We start from the raw sequence: 20035 nt of genomic DNA on the forward strand, positions 1-20035 counted from the left end.
GAGCCACCGGGGGGCGCTGTTCCCCCTCAGAGAGCAGAGCCACCGGGGGGCCACCGGGGGCGCTGTTCCCCCTCAGAGAGCAGAGCCACCGGGGGGCGCTGTTCCCCCTCAGAGATTTATACATTTATACATTTATATATTTATTGGGGTTGGAAGTCGCAGAGCTTCACTGCTGAATCCTGCAGCTGTTTAACTTCATATGAACAGTAAAGATGTTCCTCCTGTTCATCCCATACACACACACACACACACTCACACTCACACACACTCACACTCACACTCACACACACTCACACACACACACTCACACACACACACTCACACACACACACACACACACACACTCACACTCACACTCACACACAGACAGACACACACACCTGTTTAATGTGTGTTATCAGTGTTACAGTATTTCTACACATTAACTTGTTAATAAATTGTTCTTTGATGATTGTGTATAATTTATTATTAGAGGCGGATCAGAAGCTCAGACTTTATTTCATTATTTATTTATATAATAATAAATATTATTTTATTATTGAGGCTAATTTAACTGTTTGGTTGCTCCCCAAATGAATAACTACAATTGTTAAAGTCTCTCATTTCCCTTTAATAATCATTTAGGAGAATAATTTACTAAGATAATTAACTGTGACTGTCTCGGTGGAATAAAACTGGAACATATTTTACTTTTCATGTCCTGAATCAAAGTTCCTCAAATGTTTGTTATAAATACAATTTCCCAGGAAGTGTGTTATTGAGTGATGTAATTTCCTGTCATTATAAAATGTGTTGATATAATAATAATAATAATAATATATTTTTTATGCCTTTATTCAGACAGAGAGGAGGAAGCTGCAGCATCGATGGAAACATTCAACCACCGCTCAGAAAAACAAAGAAGAAGAAACATGTTTATTGAACTTTGGTTTTATTTTCACCTGAACTGGATGACATCATCAGGTCAGGACACGCCCCCCACCTGAGTGACACCCCCCCCCCCTACCCCACAGCCACACCAAAGAAAAAAGTTTAAATCAACAAATTCTCTTTAAAGGCGCACCATGCAGGATGACATCATCACCCATCAACAGGAAGGGTGATGATGTCACAGTTTCTACGTGATGAAGGTGGCATCACGTGAACCTTTATTTAAACAGCTGATCCTACAGTGAACGCCTTTAAACACAAAGAAACAGGCCCCACCCACTTTGATTGACAGGTCAGATCTGTTTCCTGATTGGTCCAGAGCAGTAATGACAGGTCATCAGATCCCACCCACCGATCAATCGACTGATCAATAACAGAACTGATAACAGGAAGTGAAATTAAAAAAACATGATGACATCATAAAAAACAGGGGGTGGAGTCAGGGATCCTCAGGAGGGCAAAGGCTTCTGGGAGTCTGAGTCCGCTGGAGAGGACGACTCCTAAAGGGACAGAAGAAGAAGAACGCTGTAGTACTGTAGTATTGTAGTATTGTAGTATTGTAGTACTGTGGTATTGTAGTACTGTAGTATTGTAGTACTGGAGTATTGTAGAACTGTAGTACTGTAGTACTGGAGTATTATAGTACTGTAGTATTGGAGTATTGTAGTATTGTACTACTGTTGTACTGTAGTATTGTAGTATTGTAGTACTGTAGTATTGTAGTATTATAGTACTGTAGTACTGGAGTATTGTAGTACTGTGGTACTGTAGTATTGTGGTACTGTAGTATTGTAGTATTGTAGTACTTTAGTACTGTAGTACTGTAGTATTGTAGTACTGTAGTACTGTAGTATTGTAGTACTGTAGTATTGTAGTACTGTAGTACTGTAGTATTGTAGTACTGTAGTATTGTAGTACTGTAGTACTGTAGTATTGTAGTACTGTAGTACTGTAGTATTGTAGTATTGTAGTACTTTAGTACTGTAGTACTGTAGTATTGTAGTACTGTAGTACTGTAGTACTGTAGTATTGTAGTACTGTAGTACTGTAGTACTGTAGTATTGTAGTACTGTAGTATTGTAGTACTGTAGTACTGTAGTACTGTAGTATTGTAGTACTGGAGTATTGTAGTACTGTAGTATTGTAGTATTGTAGTATTGTAGTATTGTAGTACTGTAGTATTGTAGTACTGTTGTACTGTAGTATTGTGGTACTGTAGTATTGTAGTATTGTAGTACTGTTGTACTGTAGTATTGTGGTACTGTAGTATTGTAGTACTGGAGTATTGTAGTACTGTAGTATTGTAGTATTGTAGTACTGTAGTATTGTAGTACTGTTGTACTGTAGTATTGTGGTACTGTAGTATTGTAGTATTGTAGTACTGTTGTACTGTAGTATTGTGGTACTGTAGTATTGTAGTACTGTAGTACTGTAGTACTGTAGTATTGTAGTACTGTAGTATTGTAGTACTTTAGTACTGTAGTACTGTAGTATTGTAGTACTGTAGTATTGTAGTACTGTAGTACTGTAGTATTGTAGTACTGTAGTATTGTAGTATTGTAGTACTGTAGTATTGTAGTACTGTTGTACTGTAGTATTGTGGTACTGTAGTATTGTAGTACTGTAGTATTGTGGTACTGTAGTATTGTAGTACTGTAGTACTGTAGTACTGTAGTATTGTAGTATTGTAGTACTGTAGTATTGTAGTACTGTAGTACTGTAGTATTGTGGTACTGTAGTATTGTAGTACTGTAGTATTGTAGTACTGTAGTATTGTAGTATTGTAGTACTGTAGTATTGTAGTACTGTAGTATTGTAGTACTGTTGTACTGTAGTATTGTGGTACTGTAGTATTGTAGTATTGTAGTACTGTAGTATTGTAGTACTGTAGTATTGTAGTACTTTAGTACTGTAGTACTGTAGTATTGTAGTACTGTAGTATTGTAGTACTTTAGTACTGTAGTACTGTAGTATTGTAGTACTGTAGTACTGTAGTATTGTAGTACTGTAGTACTGTAGTATTGTAGTACTGTAGTATTGTAGTATTGTAGTATTGTAGTACTGTAGTATTGTAGTACTGTAGTACTGTAGTACTGTAGTATTGTAGTACTTTAGTATTGTAGTACTGTAGTATTGTAGTACTGTAGTACTGTAGTATTGTAGTATTGTAGTACTGTAGTATTGTAGTACTGTAGTATTGTAGTATTGTAGTATTGTAGTACTGTAGTATTGTAGTATTGTAGTACTGTAGTACTGTAGTATTGTAGTACTGTAGTATTGTAGTACTGTAGTATTGTAGTATTGTAGTACTGTAGTACTGTAGTATTGTAGTACTGTAGTATTGTAGTACTGTAGTATTGTAGTACTGTAGTATTGTAGTACTTTAGTATTGTAGTACTGTAGTATTGTAGTACTGTAGTATTGTAGTACTGTAGTATTGTAGTATTGTAGTACTGTAGTACTGTAGTATTGTAGTACTGTAGTATTGTAGTACTTTAGTACAGAATCATGACAGCTCTCCCTCACCTCTTTAGTCTCCCTGACGACAGCCTCCTTCGTCTCCCTGACGACAGCCTCCTTCGTATCCTTGACGACAGTCTCTTCGTCTTCCTCGGTGGGACTGACCTCCATCTTGTCGTCGTCCCCGGTGGCTCCGCCCTCAACGCCATGCTCCGCCTCCCACTCCAGCAGCACCTCGTCCAGGTTGAACCGCCGCCGGTAATTAACCAGGAAGTTCTTCACTTGTACCACCGACTTGTTACCAATCACATCAGAGATCGCCTGGAAGTCCCGCCCATACTTCCTGATGGCTGCGTGTTATTGGACCAGAGGATAGGTAGACGGTCAGGTGGTTACAGGTAGAAGTCAGGTGGTTACAGGTAGAAGTCAGGTGGTTACAGGTAGAAGTCAGGTTGTTACAGGTAGAGGTCAGGTGGTTACAGGTAGAAGTCAGGTTGTTACAGGTAGAAGTCAGGTTGTTACAGGTAGAAGTCAGGTTGTTACAGGTAGAGGTCAGGTGGTTACAGGTAGAAGTCAGGTTGTTACAGGTAGAAGTCAGGTGGTTACAGGTAGAAGTCAGGTTGTTACAGGTAGAGGTCAGGTGGTTACAGGTAGAAGTCAGGTTGTTACAGGTAGAAGTCAGGTTGTTACAGGTAGAAGTCAGGTTGTTACAGGTAGAAGTCAGGTTGTTACAGGTAGAAGTCAGGTTGTTACAGGTAGAAGTCAGGTGGTTACAGGTAGAAGTCAGGTTGTTACAGGTAGAGGTCAGGTGATTACAGGTAGAAGTCAGGTTGTTACAGGTAGAGGTCAGGTTGTTACAGGTAGAAGTCAGGTTGTTACAGGTAGAGGTCAGGTGATTACAGGTAGAAGTCAGGTTGTTACAGGTAGAAGTCAGGTTGTTACAGGTAGAAGTCAGGTGGTTACAGGTAGAAGTCAGGTTGTTACAGGTAGAAGTCAGGTTGTTACAGGTAGAGGTCAGGTGGTTACAGGTAGAAGTCAGGTTGTTACAGGTAGAAGTCAGGTTGTTACAGGTAGAGGTCAGGTGGTTACAGGTAGAAGTCAGGTGGTTACAGGTAGAAGTCAGGTTGTTACAGGTAGAGGTCAGGTTGTTACAGGTAGAAGTCAGGTTGTTACAGGTAGAAGTCAGGTGATTACAGGTAGAAGTCAGGTTGTTACAGGTAGAAGTCAGGTTGTTACAGGTAGAAGTCAGGTGATTACAGGTAGAAGTCAGGTTGTTACAGGTAGAAGTCAGGTGGTTACAGGTAGAAGTCAGGTTGTTACAGGTAGAAGTCAGGTGGTTACAGGTAGAGGTCAGGTGGTTACAGGTAGAAGTCAGGTGGTTACAGGTAGAAGTCAGGTTGTTACAGGTAGAAGTCAGGTTGTTACAGGTAGAGGTCAGGTGGTTACAGGTAGAAGTCAGGTTGTTACAGGTAGAAGTCAGGTGGTTACAGGTAGAAGTCAGGTTGTTACAGGTAGAAGTCAGGTTGTTACAGGTAGAGGTCAGGTGGTTACAGGTAGAAGTCAGGTTGTTACAGGTAGAAGTCAGGTTGTTACAGGTAGAGGTCAGGTGGTTACAGGTAGAAGTCAGGTTGTTACAGGTAGAAGTCAGGTTGTTACAGGTAGAGGTCAGGTTGTTACAGGTAGAAGTCAGGTGATTACCTTGTACAGCCAGCAGTTGCTCCTCAGTGGTCCAGCGACTGTTAAACTTCTGATTCACCTGGAGGGAAAAACAGCAACATGACAACACAGAAACATCAACATCAACAAACAACTACAGCAACAGACAACTACAGCAACATCAACAAACAACTACAGCAACCTCAACAAACAACTACAGCAACAGACAACTACAGCAACATCAACAAACAACTACAGCAACCTCAACAAACAACTACAGCAACAAATAACTACAGCAACAAACAACTACAGCAACAAACAACTACAGCAACATCAACACGCAACCAGTTACATACAGATGCACATCACCAGCTGGAGCCTGAGTGTGTTGCTGTGTTGCCATAGTTACCTCTTGTTGCCTGAACTCGTCAACTCCTGGGCTGAGCTTATCCTTCAGAGTGCTGTTTGACTGTTTGATGGTCTGGATCTAAAACAGAGAGACAGACAGGTGAGCAGACTGACAGGTAGACAGACAGACAGACAGGTGAGCAGACTGACAGGTAGACAGACAGACAGACAGGTGAGCAGACTGACAGGTAGACAGACAGACAGGTGAGCAGGCTGACAGATAGACAGACAGACAGGTGTGCAGACTGACAGGTAGACAGACAGACAGGTGAGCAGGCTGACAGGTAGACAGACAGACAGGTAGACAGACTGACAGGTAGACAGACAGACAGACAGGTGAGCAGACTGACAGGTAGACAGACAGACAGGTAGACAGACAGACAGGTAGACAGACAGACAGACAGACAGGTGTGCAGACTGACAGGTAGACAGACAGACAGGTAGACAGACAGACAGGTAGACAGACAGACAGACAGGTAGACAGACAGACAGGTGAGCAGACAGACAGGTAGACAGACAGACAGGTAGACAGACAGACAGGTAGACAGACCAGTTGAGCAGACAGACAGGTAGACAGACAGACAGGTAGACAGACCTGTCTCTTGATGGAGACCAGCTGACCGTCCAGCTGGCGTATGAGTCCCAGAGCCGAGCTGGAGGAAAGTGAGACGACGTCCTGCTGGTTCAGGAACATTCCTCTGGGAGGACGCTTCTTCACCCGCTGGGACGCCTTCCCCCCAGCCTGAGAGACAGACAGGTACAGAGAGACAGACAGGTCACTGAGAGACAGACAGGTACAGAGAGACAGACATGTCACTGAGAGACAGACAGGTACAGAGAGACAGACAGGTCACTGAGAGACAGACATGTCACTGAGAGACAGGCAGGTACAGAGAGACAGACAGGTCACTGAGAGACAGACAGGTACAGAGAGACAGACAGGTCACTGAGAGACAGACAGGTCACTGAGAGACAGACAGGTCACTGAGAGACAGACATGTATAGAGAGACAGACATGTCACTGAGAGACAGACATGTCACTGAGATACAGACATGTCACTGAGAGACAGGCAGGTACAGAGAGACAGACATGTCACTGAGAGACAGACAGGTACAGAGAGACAGACATGTCACTGAGAGACAGACAGGTCACTGAGAGACAGACATGTCACTGAGAGACAGACAGGTACAGAGAGACAGACATGTCACTGAGAGACAGACAGGTACAGAGAGACAGACATGTCACTGAGAGACAGACAGGTCACTGAGAGACAGACATGTCACTGAGAGACAGACAGGTACAGAGAGACAGACATGTCACTGAGAGACAGACATGTCACTGAGAGACAGACATGTCACTGAGAGACAGACAGGTACAAAGTAAAAGCGCATGAACAGTAAACCGTCAGTAAACAGTGGGAGGAGCCTACCTTCAGTACAGTAGCTGGTTTGACCTCTGACCTCTCTGATCCGGAGCTCACCTGGAAAACCAGTCAGTAAACAGTCAGTAAACAGTAAACAGTCAGTAAACAGTCAGTAAACAGTAAACAGTCAATTAACAGTCAGTAAACAGTAAACAGTCAATTAACAGTCAGTAAACAGTCAGTAAACAGTAAACAGTTATTGGACTTCTGTGCTCATCACAGATTGTCCGTAACGAACACCATGTTCAAGCATCAGGGTCCATATGTGCACTTGGCACCAGGACACTTTAGGCCGCAGTTCGATGATTAACTTTGTAGTCGTGTCGTCTGACTTGCAGCCGCATGTCTTGGACACTCGGGCGGAGAGAGGGGCGGAGCTGTCAACTGATCACCACCTGGTGGTGAGTTGGCTCCAATGGTGGGGGAGGATGCCGGTCAGACCTGACAGACCCAAACGCATTGTGAGGGTCTGCTGGGAACGTCTGGCAGTCTCCCGTCAAAGAGAGTTTAAGCTCCCACCTCCGGGAGAGCTTTGACCGTGTACCGGGGGAGGCGGGTACATTGAGTCCGAGTGGGCCATGTTCCGTGCCTCCATTGTCAAGGCGACCGACCGGTGCTGTGGCCGCAAGGTGGTCGGTGCCTGTCGCGGCGGCAATACCCGAAACCGCTGGTGGACACCGGCGGCGAGGATTGCCGTCAAGCTGAAGAAGGAGTCCTATAGGGCCTTTTTGGCCTGTAGGACTCCGGAGGCAGCAGGCTGGTACCGGCAGGCCAAGCGGGGCGCGGCTGCGGCGGTCGCTGTGGCAAAAACCCGGATGGGAGGAGTTCGGTGAGGCAATGGAGAACGACTTCCGGACGGCCTCGAAGAGGTTCTGGATCACCATCCGGCGTCTCAGGAGGGGGAAGCAGTGCACCGTCAACACTGTGTACGGTGGGGACGGTGCGCTGCTGACCTGGACCTGGGACGTTGTGGATTCTCCAAGTCCTAGGTCCACAGCCGGAAAAGGGTGGAGTGCACTCTCCGGGTCGGGGATGAGATCCTGCCCCAAGTGGAGGAGTTTAAGTACCTCGGGGTCTTGTTCACAAGTGAGGGAAGGATGGAGCGGGAGATCAACAGGCAGATCGGTGCAGCGTCTGCAGTAATGCGGACTCTGCACAGATCCGTCATGGTGAAGAGGGAGCTGAGCCGAAAGGCAAAGCTCTCGATTTACCAGTCGATCTTCGTTCGTACCCTCACCTATGGTCATGAGCTTTGGGTAGTGACCGAAAGAACGAGATCGCGGGTACAAGCGGCCGAAATGAGCTTCCTCCGTAGGGTGGCTGGGCTCTCCCTTAGAGATAGGGTGAGGAGCTCGGTCATCCGGGAGGAGCTCGGAGTAGACCCGCTGCTCCTCCGCGTTGAGAGGAGCCAGATGAGGTGGCTCGGGCATCTAGTTAGGATGCCTCCCTGACGCCTCCCTGGTGAGGTGTTCAGGGCCCGTCCCACCGGTAGGACGCCTTGGGATCTCCCGGGAAGAGCTGGAGGAAGTGGCTGGGGAGAGGGAAGTCTGGGTTTCCCTGCTTAGGCTGCTGCCCCAGCGACCCGACCCCGGATAAGCGGAAAGAAGATGGATGGATGGATGGATGGGTAGTAATCAGTCAGTAAACAGTCAGTAAACAGTCAGTAAACAATAATTTACCTCTTTCTTGTCGTCTTTAGTTTGGTTGAGCTCAGGATCACTGGGAGGGATCGGGTTACTGTCCTCCACTTCTTCATCACTGCAACAGTTTACATTACAGAGTTTATCATCCTCACACATTACAGTCTGACTCCGTTAGTGTGAGGTTATGTTACCTGTGGTGTTACCTGTAGTGTTACCTGTAGTGTTACCTGTAGTGTTACCTGTAGTGTAACCTGTAGTGTTACCTGTAGTGTTACCTGTAGTGTTACCTGTGGTGTTACCTGTAGTGTTACCTGTAGTGTTACCTGTAGTGTTACCTGTAGTGTAACCTGTAGTGTTACCTGTAGTGTTACCTGTAGTGTTACCTGTAGTGTTACCTGTAGTGTTACCTGTAGTGTTACCTGTGGTGTTACCTGTAGTGTTACGTGTAGTGTTACCTGTAGTGTTACCTGTAGTGTTACCTGTGGTGTTACGTGTAGTGTTACCTGTAGTGTTACCTGTGGTGTTACGTGTAGTGTTACCTGTAGTGTTACCTGTGGTGTTACCTGTGGTGTTACCTGTAGTGTTACCTGTAGTGTTGCCTGTGGAGGTTGGAGCTCACCTGTCATCTCTCTCTCTTTTGTGTTTGCGGGTCTGTCGGTCCATCAGACTAGTTTTACTGCGACTTTTCTTCCAGGAGTAATAAAACCGAACCAGACTGGCCATCGACTTATCAGGTAACTACAAACACAGATGAGATTAATGATCATATGAGTTTTATGGATTAAACAGCAGTAAATAAACTCTGTACTGGTACCATAAAGGTAGATAAACTGGTGAGACTGGGAACAAACCATCTGCTGGATGCGGTGGAAGCTCTTTCCATGGAAGCTGAAGGCCTGTTCGAACAGAACTCGGTCCTCCACCGTCCACTCGTCAGGGAACGGAGTGAAGTTTGGCAGGTCGGCCAGAGATTTCTCAATGTTGTGTTTGTGCCAGAAAAGCATGCCGAGAGCCTGAAAGCCATCACACATTATCACTGACAGTCTGTTACTATCACCGACAGTCTGTTACTGTCACCGACAGTCAGTTACTATCACCGACAGTCTGTTACTATCACCGACAGTCTGTTACTATCACCGACAGTCTGTAACTGTCACCGACAGTCTGTTACTATCACCGACAGTCAGTTACTATCACCGACAGTCTGTAACTGTCACCGACAGTCAGTTACTGTCACCGACAGTCTGTAACTGTCACCGACAGTCAGTTACTATCACCGACAGTCAGTTACTATCACCGACAGTCAGTTACTGTCACCGACAGTCTGTAACTATCACCGACAGTCAGTTACTGTCACCGACAGTCAGTTACTATCACCGACAGACTGTTACTATCACCGACAGTCTGTTACTATCACCGACAGTCTGTTACTATCACCGACAGTCAGTTACTATCACCGACAGTCAGTAACTGTCACCGACAGTCAGTTACTATCACCGACAGTCAGTAACTGTCACCGACAGTCAGTTACTGTCACCGACAGTCTGTAACTATCACCGACAGTCAGTAACTGTCACCGACAGTCAGTAACTATCACCGACAGTCAGTTACTGTCACCGACAGTCTGTAACTATCACCGACAGCCTGTAACTATCACCGACAGTCAGTTACTGTCACCGACAGTCTGTAACTATCACCGACAGCCTGTAACTATCACCGACAGTCAGTAACTATCACCGACAGCCTGTAACTATCACCGACAGTCAGTAACTGTCACCGACAGTCTGTTGCTGTCACCGACAGTCTGTAACTATCACCGACAGACAGTAACTGTCACCGACAGTCAGTTACTGTCACCGACAGTCAGTAACTATCACCGACAGTCTGTTACTGTCACCGACAGTCAGTAACTGTCACCGACAGTCTGTTACTATCACCGACAGTCAGTAACTGTCACCGACAGTCAGTTACTGTCACCGACAGTCAGTTACTGTCACCGACAGCCTGTAACTATCACCGACAGTCTGTAACTATCACCGACAGTCTGTTACTGTCACCGACAGTCAGTTACTATCACCGACAGTCTGTTACTATCACCGACAGTCTGTTACTATCACCGACAGTCTGTAACTGTCACCGACAGTCTGTTACTATCACCGACAGTCAGTTACTATCACCGACAGTCTGTAACTGTCACCGACAGTCAGTTACTGTCACCGACAGTCTGTAACTGTCACCGACAGTCAGTTACTATCACCGACAGTCAGTTACTATCACCGACAGTCAGTTACTGTCACCGACAGTCTGTAACTATCACCGACAGTCAGTTACTGTCACCGACAGTCAGTTACTATCACCGACAGACTGTTACTATCACCGACAGTCTGTTACTATCACCGACAGTCTGTTACTATCACCGACAGTCAGTTACTATCACCGACAGTCAGTAACTGTCACCGACAGTCAGTTACTATCACCGACAGTCAGTAACTGTCACCGACAGTCAGTTACTGTCACCGACAGTCTGTAACTATCACCGACAGTCAGTAACTGTCACCGACAGTCAGTAACTATCACCGACAGTCAGTTACTGTCACCGACAGTCTGTAACTATCACCGACAGCCTGTAACTATCACCGACAGTCAGTTACTGTCACCGACAGTCTGTAACTATCACCGACAGCCTGTAACTATCACCGACAGTCAGTAACTATCACCGACAGCCTGTAACTATCACCGACAGTCAGTAACTGTCACCGACAGTCTGTTGCTGTCACCGACAGTCTGTAACTATCACCGACAGACAGTAACTGTCACCGACAGTCAGTTACTGTCACCGACAGTCAGTAACTATCACCGACAGTCTGTTACTGTCACCGACAGTCAGTAACTGTCACCGACAGTCTGTTACTATCACCGACAGTCAGTAACTGTCACCGACAGTCAGTTACTGTCACCGACAGTCAGTTACTGTCACCGACAGCCTGTAACTATCACCGACAGTCAGTAACTATCACCGACAGTCTGTAACTATCACCGACAGTCTGTAACTATCACCGACAGTCAGTTACTATCACCGACAGTCTGTAACTATCACCGACAGTCAGTTACTATCACCGACAGTCTGTTACTATCACCGACAGTCTGTTACTATCACCGACAGTCTGTTACTATCACCGACAGTCTGTAACTATCACCGACAGTCAGTAACTATCACCGACAGTCTGTTACTATCACCGACAGTCTGTTACTATCACCGACAGTCAGTAACTATCACCGACAGTCTGTAACTATCACCGACAGTCAGTAACTATCACCGACAGTCAGTAACTGTCACCGACAGTCTGTAACTGTCACCGACAGTCTGTTACTGTCACCGACAGTCTGTAACTGTCACCGACAGTCTGTTACTGTCACCGACAGTCTGTAACTGTCACCGACAGTCTGTTACTGTCACCGACAGTCTGTAACTGTCACCGACAGTCAGTAACTGTCACCGACAGTCTGTAACTGTCACCGACAGTCTGTTACTGTCACCGACAGTCTGTAACTATCACCGACAGTCTGTTACTATCACCGACAGTCAGTTACTATCACCGACAGTCAGTTACTATCACCGACAGTCTGTTACTGTCACCGACAGTCTGTTACTGTCACCGACAGTCTGTAACTATCACCGACAGTCAGTAACTGTCACCGACAGTCTGTAACTATCACCGACAGTCTGTTACTGTCACCGACAGTCTGTAACTATCACCGACAGTCAGTAACTGTCACCGACAGTCTGTAACTATCACCGACAGTCTGTTACTGTCACCGACAGTCTGTTACTGTCACCGACAGTCTGTTACTGTCACCGACAGTCTGTAACTATCACCGACAGTCTGTTACTGTCACCGACAGTCTGTTACTGTCACCGACAGTCTGTAACTATCACCGACAGTCTGTTACTGTCACCGACAGTCTGTAACTGTCACCGACAGTCTGTTACTGTCACCGACAGTCTGTAACTATCACCGACAGTCAGTAACTGTCACCGACAGTCTGTAACTGTCACCGACAGTCAGTAACTATCACCGACAGTCAGTAACTATCACCGACAGTCAGTAACTATCACCGACAGTCTGTAACTGTCACCGACAGTCTGTTACTGTCACCGACAGTCTGTAACTGTCACCGACAGTCTGTAACTGTCACCGACAGTCTGTAACTATCACCGACAGTCAGTTACTGTCACCGACAGTCTGTTGCTGTCACCGACAGTCAGTAACTATCACCGACAGTCAGTAACTATCACCGACAGTCTGTTACTGTCACCGACAGTCTGTTACTGTCACCGACAGTCTGTAACTGTCACCGACAGTCAGTAACTATCACCGACAGTCAGTAACTATCACCGACAGTCTGTAACTGTCACCGACAGTCTGTAACTGTCACCGACAGTCTGTAACTGTCACCGACAGTCAGTAACTGTCACCGACAGTCAGTAACTGTCACCGACAGTCTGTAACTGTCACCGACAGTCAGTAACTATCACCGACAGTCTGTAACTGTCACCGACAGTCTGTAACTGTCACCGACAGTCTGTAACTGTCACCGACAGTCTGTAACTGTCACCGACAGTCAGTAACTATCACCGACAGTCAGTAACTATCACCGACAGTCTGTAACTGTCACCGACAGTCTGTAACTGTCACCGACAGTCTGTAACTGTCACCGACAGTCTGTAACTGTCACCGACAGTCTGTAACTGTCACCGACAGTCTGTAACTGTCACCGACAGTCTGTAACTATCACCGACAGTCTGTTACTGTCACCGACAGTCTGTAACTGTCACCGACAGTCTGTTACTGTCACCGACAGTCTGTAACTGTCACCGACAGTCTGTAACTGTCACCGACAGTCTGTAACTATCACCGACAGTCTGTTACTGTCACCGACAGTCTGTAACTGTCACCGACAGTCAGTAACTATCACCGACAGTCAGTAACTATCACCGACAGTCTGTAACTGTCACCGACAGTCAGTAACTGTCACCGACAGTCTGTAACTGTCACCGACAGTCAGTAACTATCACCGACAGTCAGTAACTATCACCGACAGTCTGTAACTGTCACCGACAGTCTGTAACTGTCACCGACAGTCTGTAACTGTCACCGACAGTCTGTTACTGTCACCGACAGTCTGTAACTGTCACCGACAGTCAGTAACTATCACCGACAGTCAGTAACTATCACCGACAGTCTGTAACTGTCACCGACAGTCAGTAACTGTCACCGACAGTCAGTAACTATCACCGACAGTCAGTAACTATCACCGACAGTCTGTAACTATCACCGACAGTCAGTAACTATCACCGACAGTCAGTAACTATCACCGACAGTCTGTTACTGTCACCGACAGTCTGTAACTATCACCGACAGTCAGTAACTATCACCGACAGTCAGTAACTATCACCGACAGTCAGTAACTATCACCGACAGTCAGTAACTATCACCGACAGTCAGTAACTATCACCGACAGTCTGTAACTATCACCGACAGTCAGTAACTATCACCGACAGTCTGTAACTGTCACCGACAGTCAGTAACTGTCACCGACAGTCAGTTACTATCACCGACAGTCTGTTACTGTCACCGACAGTCAGTAACTATCACCGACAGTCAGTAACTGTCACCGACAGTCTGTAACTGTCACCGACAGTCTGTAACTATCACCGACAGTCAGTAACTATCACCGACAGTCTGTAACTATCACCGACAGTCTGTTACTGTCACCGACAGTCTGTAACTATCACCGACAGTCTGTTACTGTCACCGACAGTCTGTTACTGTCACCGACAGTCTGTTACTGTCACCGACAGTCAGTAACTATCACCGACAGTCAGTAACTGTCACCGACAGTCAGTAACTGTCACCGACAGTCAGTTACTATCACCGACAGTCTGTTACTGTCACCGACAGTCAGTAACTATCACCGACAGTCAGTAACTGTCACCGACAGTCTGTAACTGTCACCGACAGTCTGTAACTATCACCGACAGTCAGTAACTATCACCGACAGTCTGTAACTATCACCGACAGTCTGTTACTGTCACCGACAGTCTGTAACTGTCACCGACAGTCTGTTACTGTCACCGACAGTCTGTAACTGTCACCGACAGTCTGTTACTGTCACCGACAGTCTGTAACTATCACCGACAGTCAGTTACTGTCACCGACAGTCTGTAACTATCACCGACAGTCAGTTACTATCACCGACAGTCAGTTACTGTCACCGACAGTCTGTTACTGTCACCGACAGTCTGTTACTGTCACCGACAGTCTGTAACTATCACCGACAGTCTGTAACTATCACCGACAGTCTGTTACTATCACCGACAGTCAGTAACTGTCACCGACAGTCAGTAACTGTCACCGACAGTCAGTAACTATCACCGACAGTCAGTAACTATCACCGACAGTCTGTTACTATCACCGACAGTCAGTAACTGTCACCGACAGTCAGTAACTGTCACCGACAGTCAGTAACTGTCACCGACAGTCAGTAACTGTCACCGACAGTCTGTAACTGTCACCGACAGTCAGTAACTGTCACCGACAGTCAGTAACTATCACTGACCTGTTCCATGTTGTAACCATGTTTCTCTTTGGCGATGGCGATGTACTCGTCCACTGAAACAGAACAAACATCTAAAACTGTTATTAACTATTATAAACTGTTATTAACTATTATAACTTGTTATAAACTATTATAACCTATTATAACTTGTTATTAACCTGTTATTAACTATTATAAACTGTTATTAACTATTATAAACTATTATAACCTGTTATTAACTATTATTAACTATTATAACTTGTTATAAACTATTATTAAACGTTATCAGAGGTTTTACAATGATTGATGTGAGTTCTCAGGTTCTTACGTTGAGTCTGGTTCAGACAGCTGCTGGGAATCCAAACCAACATCCCGAGGTTCTCTCTGAGCTGAGCCGCCTGGGCCACGTCTGGTATAACACACAATGACACATTAATACACACATTAATACACACTATCACACAATAACACACAATGACACATTAATACACACTATCACACAATAACACACAATGACACATTAATACACACTATCACACAATAACACACAATGACACATTAATACACACTATCACACAATAACACACAATGACACATTAATACACACTATCACACAATAACACACAATGACACATTAATACACACTATCACACAATAACACACAATGACACATTAATACACACTATCACACAATGACACACAATGACACATTAATACACACTATCACACAATGACACACAATGACACATTAATACACACTATCACACAATAACACACAATGACACATTAATACACACATTAATACACACTATCACACAATAACACACAATAACACACAATGACACATTAATACACACATTAATACACACTATCACACAATAACACACAATAACACACAATGACACATTAATACACACATTAATACACACTATCACACAATAACACACAATGACACATTAATACACACATTAATACACACTATCACACAATAACACACAATAACACAATAACACACAATAACACATTAACACACAATAACACAATAACACACAATAACACACAATAACACAATAACACACAATAACACAATAACACACAATAACACACAATAACACACAATAACACATTAATACACACATTAATACACACAATAACACACAATAACACACAATAACACATTAACACACAATAACACATTAATACACACTATCACACAATAACACACAATAACACACAATAACACATTAATACACACAATAACACACAATAACACACAATAACACATTAACACACAATAACACATTAATACACACTATCACACAATAACACACAATAACACATTAACACACAATAACACACAATGACACATTAACACACACATTAATACACACATTATTACACACACTATCACAAACTATCACACACTATCACACAATAACACACAATAACACACAATAACACATTAATACACACATTATTACACACTATCACACAATAACACACAAATACACAATAACACATTAATACACACATTAACACACAATAACACACTAACACACACTAACACACATTATTACACACTAACACACATTATTACACACTAACACACATTAACACACATTATTACACACTAACACACACTAACACACATTATAACACACATGAATACACATTAATAACTATTAACTGTTATTAACTCTTCATGTGTTTTGAGCTCAGGTTGGTTCTGCGCTGATTAACGTCACAGAACCACAGAACCACAGACCGGCACCGGGACCGGGACCGGCACCGGGTCTGTGTAGTATGATGAAGTTAGTGAGGGTTGTTCGAGGCTACCACTCCGTTTGTAGTTTCTTACCCGGGTCAAAGTCCGGAACCACGGCTTGATACTGCGGTCCGACCCGCATCCCGCCTCCACCTGCACGCACACACAAACACACGCACGCGCACACACACACACACGCTCAGTACCAGAACCAGTCTCAGTAGCAGCAGATGGGTCTTGTGTGTGCGAGGCTACCCACCATGTTCCTCGTCGCTGCTGGAGCCTGAACTTCCTTCTTCCCAGCAGCTGTTGGTGCTGGTTCCATTACCGGACAGACTCTTCCCGCTGGGATGAGCTGCTGCCGCGGGGCCGCTGCTGCCACCGGCCGCCGGTGCTCTGCCCCTCCGCTTCCCCGGTACCTCCGGGTTTCTGTCCAGCATCGCCGGCATGCTGAGGCTAACTGCTAGCTGCTAACTACCTGCTAAGTGATGCTAGCAGCGGCGGAGCTAAGCTAACGGAAGCTAACTGTGTGTTCCGGGAATGACCCGTGACCTGCTGCTAACTGAAGCTAAGCTAACACTAACCCGGGACTGAAGCTTCACACTCACTCAGTTCCGGAACATCCGACCCGGAACCAGGACCAACTGGACTGAAGCTGATCACACAGACAGAGATCGATCAGAAGCTCTGTGTGTGTGTGTGTGTGTGTGTGTGTGTGTGTTAGTTACTGTGTGTGTGTGTGTGTGTGTGTGTGTGTGTGTGTGTGTGTGTGTGTGTGTGTGTGTGTGTTAGTTACTGTGTGTGTTACTGTGTGTGTGTGTGTGTGTGTGTGTGTGTGTGTTACTGTGTGTTTGTGTGTTACTGTGTGTGTGTGTTACTGTGTGTGTGTTACTGTGTGTTTGTGTGTTACTGTGTGTGTGTGTGTGTGTGTGTGTGTGTATGTGTGTGTGTTACTGTGTGTGTGTGTGTATGTGTGTGTGTTACTGTGTGTGTGTTACTGTGTGTGTGTGTGTGTGTGTGTGTGACTGTGTGTGTGTGTGTGTGTGTATGTGTGTGTGTTACTGTGTGTGTGTGTGACTGTGTGTGTGTGTGTGTGTATGTGTGTTTGTGTGACTGTGTGTGTGTGTTACTGTGTATGTGTGTGTGTGTGTGTGTGTGTGACTGTGTGTGTGTGACTGTGTGTGTGTGACTGTGTGTGTGTGTGTTACTGTTTATGTGTGTGTTACTGTGTATGTGTGTGTGTGACTGTGTGTGTGTGTGTGTATGTGTGTGTGTGTTACTGTTTATGTGTGTGTGTTACTGTTTATGTGTGTGTGTTACTGTTTATGTGTGTGTATTAATAAAGTTTCATTTTTCCACAAAAAAGTTAAATAAATGATGTCAGTGGTTCCTGACATCATCGTCTCTTCCTCATTAAAAATCAAAACTGTATATATTATATGTGTGTGTGTGTGCGTGTGTGTGTGTGTTTGTGTGTGTGTGTGCAAGAAGACACACACACAACACTGAAGTCAAATTTAAGTCAGTTTAATTCAACCAGGCTTACACATATCTGCAGGTCAGTATGTTACCATGGCAACACACGAGCTGAGAAACACAATATACTGACGGACCCCCGAGTCTCCCTGCACGGGCCCCCGAGCCTCTCTGCATGGGCCCCCGAGCATCTCTGCACGGGCCCCCGAGCCTCTCTGCACGGGCCCCCGAGCATCTCTGCACGGGCCCCCGAGTCTCCCTGCACGGGCCCCCGAGCATCTCTGCACGGGCCCCCGAGTCTCCCTGCACGGGCCCCCGACCCTCTCTGCACGGGCCCCCGAGCATCTCTGCACGGGCCCCCGAGCCTCTCTGCACGGGCCCCCGAGTCTCCCTGCACGGACCCCCGAGCCTCTCAGCACGGGCCCCCGAGTCTCCCTGCACGGGCCCCCGACCCTCTCTGCACGGGCCCCCGAGCCTCTCTGCACGGGCCCCCGACCCTCTCTGCACGGGCCCCCGAGTCTCCCTGCACGGGCCCCCGACCCTCTCTGCATGGGCCCCCGAGTCTCGGCTGGCAAACCTGCCAACTGCTTTGTCCTCGTCCTGCTTCACACGCAGCACAGTGACCTCAGACAGTCTGTATGAACTGTATGAACCACCATGGACCACCATGAACCACCATGGACCATCATGGACCATCATGAACCATCATGGACCATCATGGACCATCATGAACCATCATGGACCACCATGGACCATCATGGACCATCATGAACCATCATGGACCACCATGGACCATCATGAACCACCATGGACCACCATGAACCACCATGGACCATCATGGACCATCTCCACTGGGAGAAATGGAGCTTCAAGTTCAGCGCTGTCACCGCGCATTAACCAGACCCTAACCTGAGGGGGGGCAGAGGGAAGCAGCAGCAGCCCGAGGTGTAGCTGGAGGGTTTCGTACCTTACTCTATAGTATCTGGTATAGGGTTCGGGTTCCCCTGTCTTTAGGTAGCTGGAGGGTTAGGGTGTCTTTAGGTAGCTGGAGGGTTAGGGTGTCTTTAGGTAGCTGGAGGGTTCGGGTGTCTTTAGGTAGCTGGAGGGTTCGGGTGTCTTTAGGTAGCTGGAGGGTTCGGGTGTCTTTAGGTAGCTGGAGGGTTCGGGTGTCTTTAAGTACCTGGAGGGTTAGGGTGTCTTTAAGTAGCTGGAGGGTTAGGGTGTCTTTAGGTAGCTGGAGGGTTAGGGTGTCTTTAGGTAGCTGGAGGGTTCCCCTGTCTTTAGGTAGCTGGAGGGTTAGGGTGTCTTTAGGTAGCTGGAGGGTTAGGGTGTCTTTAGGTAGCTGGAGGGTTCCCCTGTCTTTAGGTAGCTGGAGGGTTCCCCTGTCTTTAGGTAGCTGGAGGGTTAGGGTGTCTTTAGGTAGCTGGAGGGTTAGGGTGTCTTTAGGTAGCTGGAGGGTTCGGGTGTCTTTAGGTAGCTGGAGGGTTCGGGTGTCTTTAGGTAGCTGGAGGGTTAGGGTGTCTTTAGGTAGCTGGAGGGTTCGGGTGTCTTTAAGTACCTGGAGGGTTCCCCTGTCTTTAGGTAGCTGGAGGGTTCCCCTGTCTTTAGGTAGCTGGAGGGTTCCCCTGTCTTTAGGTAGCTGGAGGGTTCCCCTGTCTTTAGGTAGCTGGAGG

The 20035-nt window shown here is 46.1% G+C and overlaps 1 protein-coding gene across 2 annotated transcripts; it reads right to left on the reverse strand.

Annotated features, from left to right (window-relative positions):
- Positions 1-1023: 1023 nt before the first annotated feature.
- On the reverse strand, positions 1024-17727 carry rcor1 (REST corepressor 1). 2 transcript variants are annotated; one of them, XM_062415165.1, is made up of 13 exons: positions 17146-17727; positions 16980-17039; positions 15450-15530; positions 15143-15195; positions 9373-9534; positions 9141-9259; positions 8558-8636; positions 6885-6935; positions 6050-6196; positions 5456-5533; positions 5089-5146; positions 3478-3740; positions 1024-1427 (listed from the first exon to the last, which is right to left on the reverse strand). In XM_062415165.1, the coding sequence occupies exons 1-13, from the start codon at positions 17333-17335 to the stop codon at positions 1380-1382; spliced, it is 1389 nt and encodes a 462-aa protein (XP_062271149.1). In that variant the 5' UTR covers positions 17336-17727; the 3' UTR covers positions 1024-1379. The 2 variants fall into 2 exon arrangements, with proteins under 2 accessions (XP_062271149.1, XP_062271148.1); XM_062415164.1 differs by having other exon boundaries at positions 1024-1430; positions 3457-3740; positions 17146-17721.
- Positions 17728-20035: the final 2308 nt, after the last annotated feature.

This window comes from Scomber scombrus, unplaced genomic scaffold, assembly GCF_963691925.1.
Source record: "Scomber scombrus unplaced genomic scaffold, fScoSco1.1 SCAFFOLD_57, whole genome shotgun sequence".
Taxonomy (NCBI): Eukaryota; Metazoa; Chordata; class Actinopteri; order Scombriformes; family Scombridae; genus Scomber; species Scomber scombrus.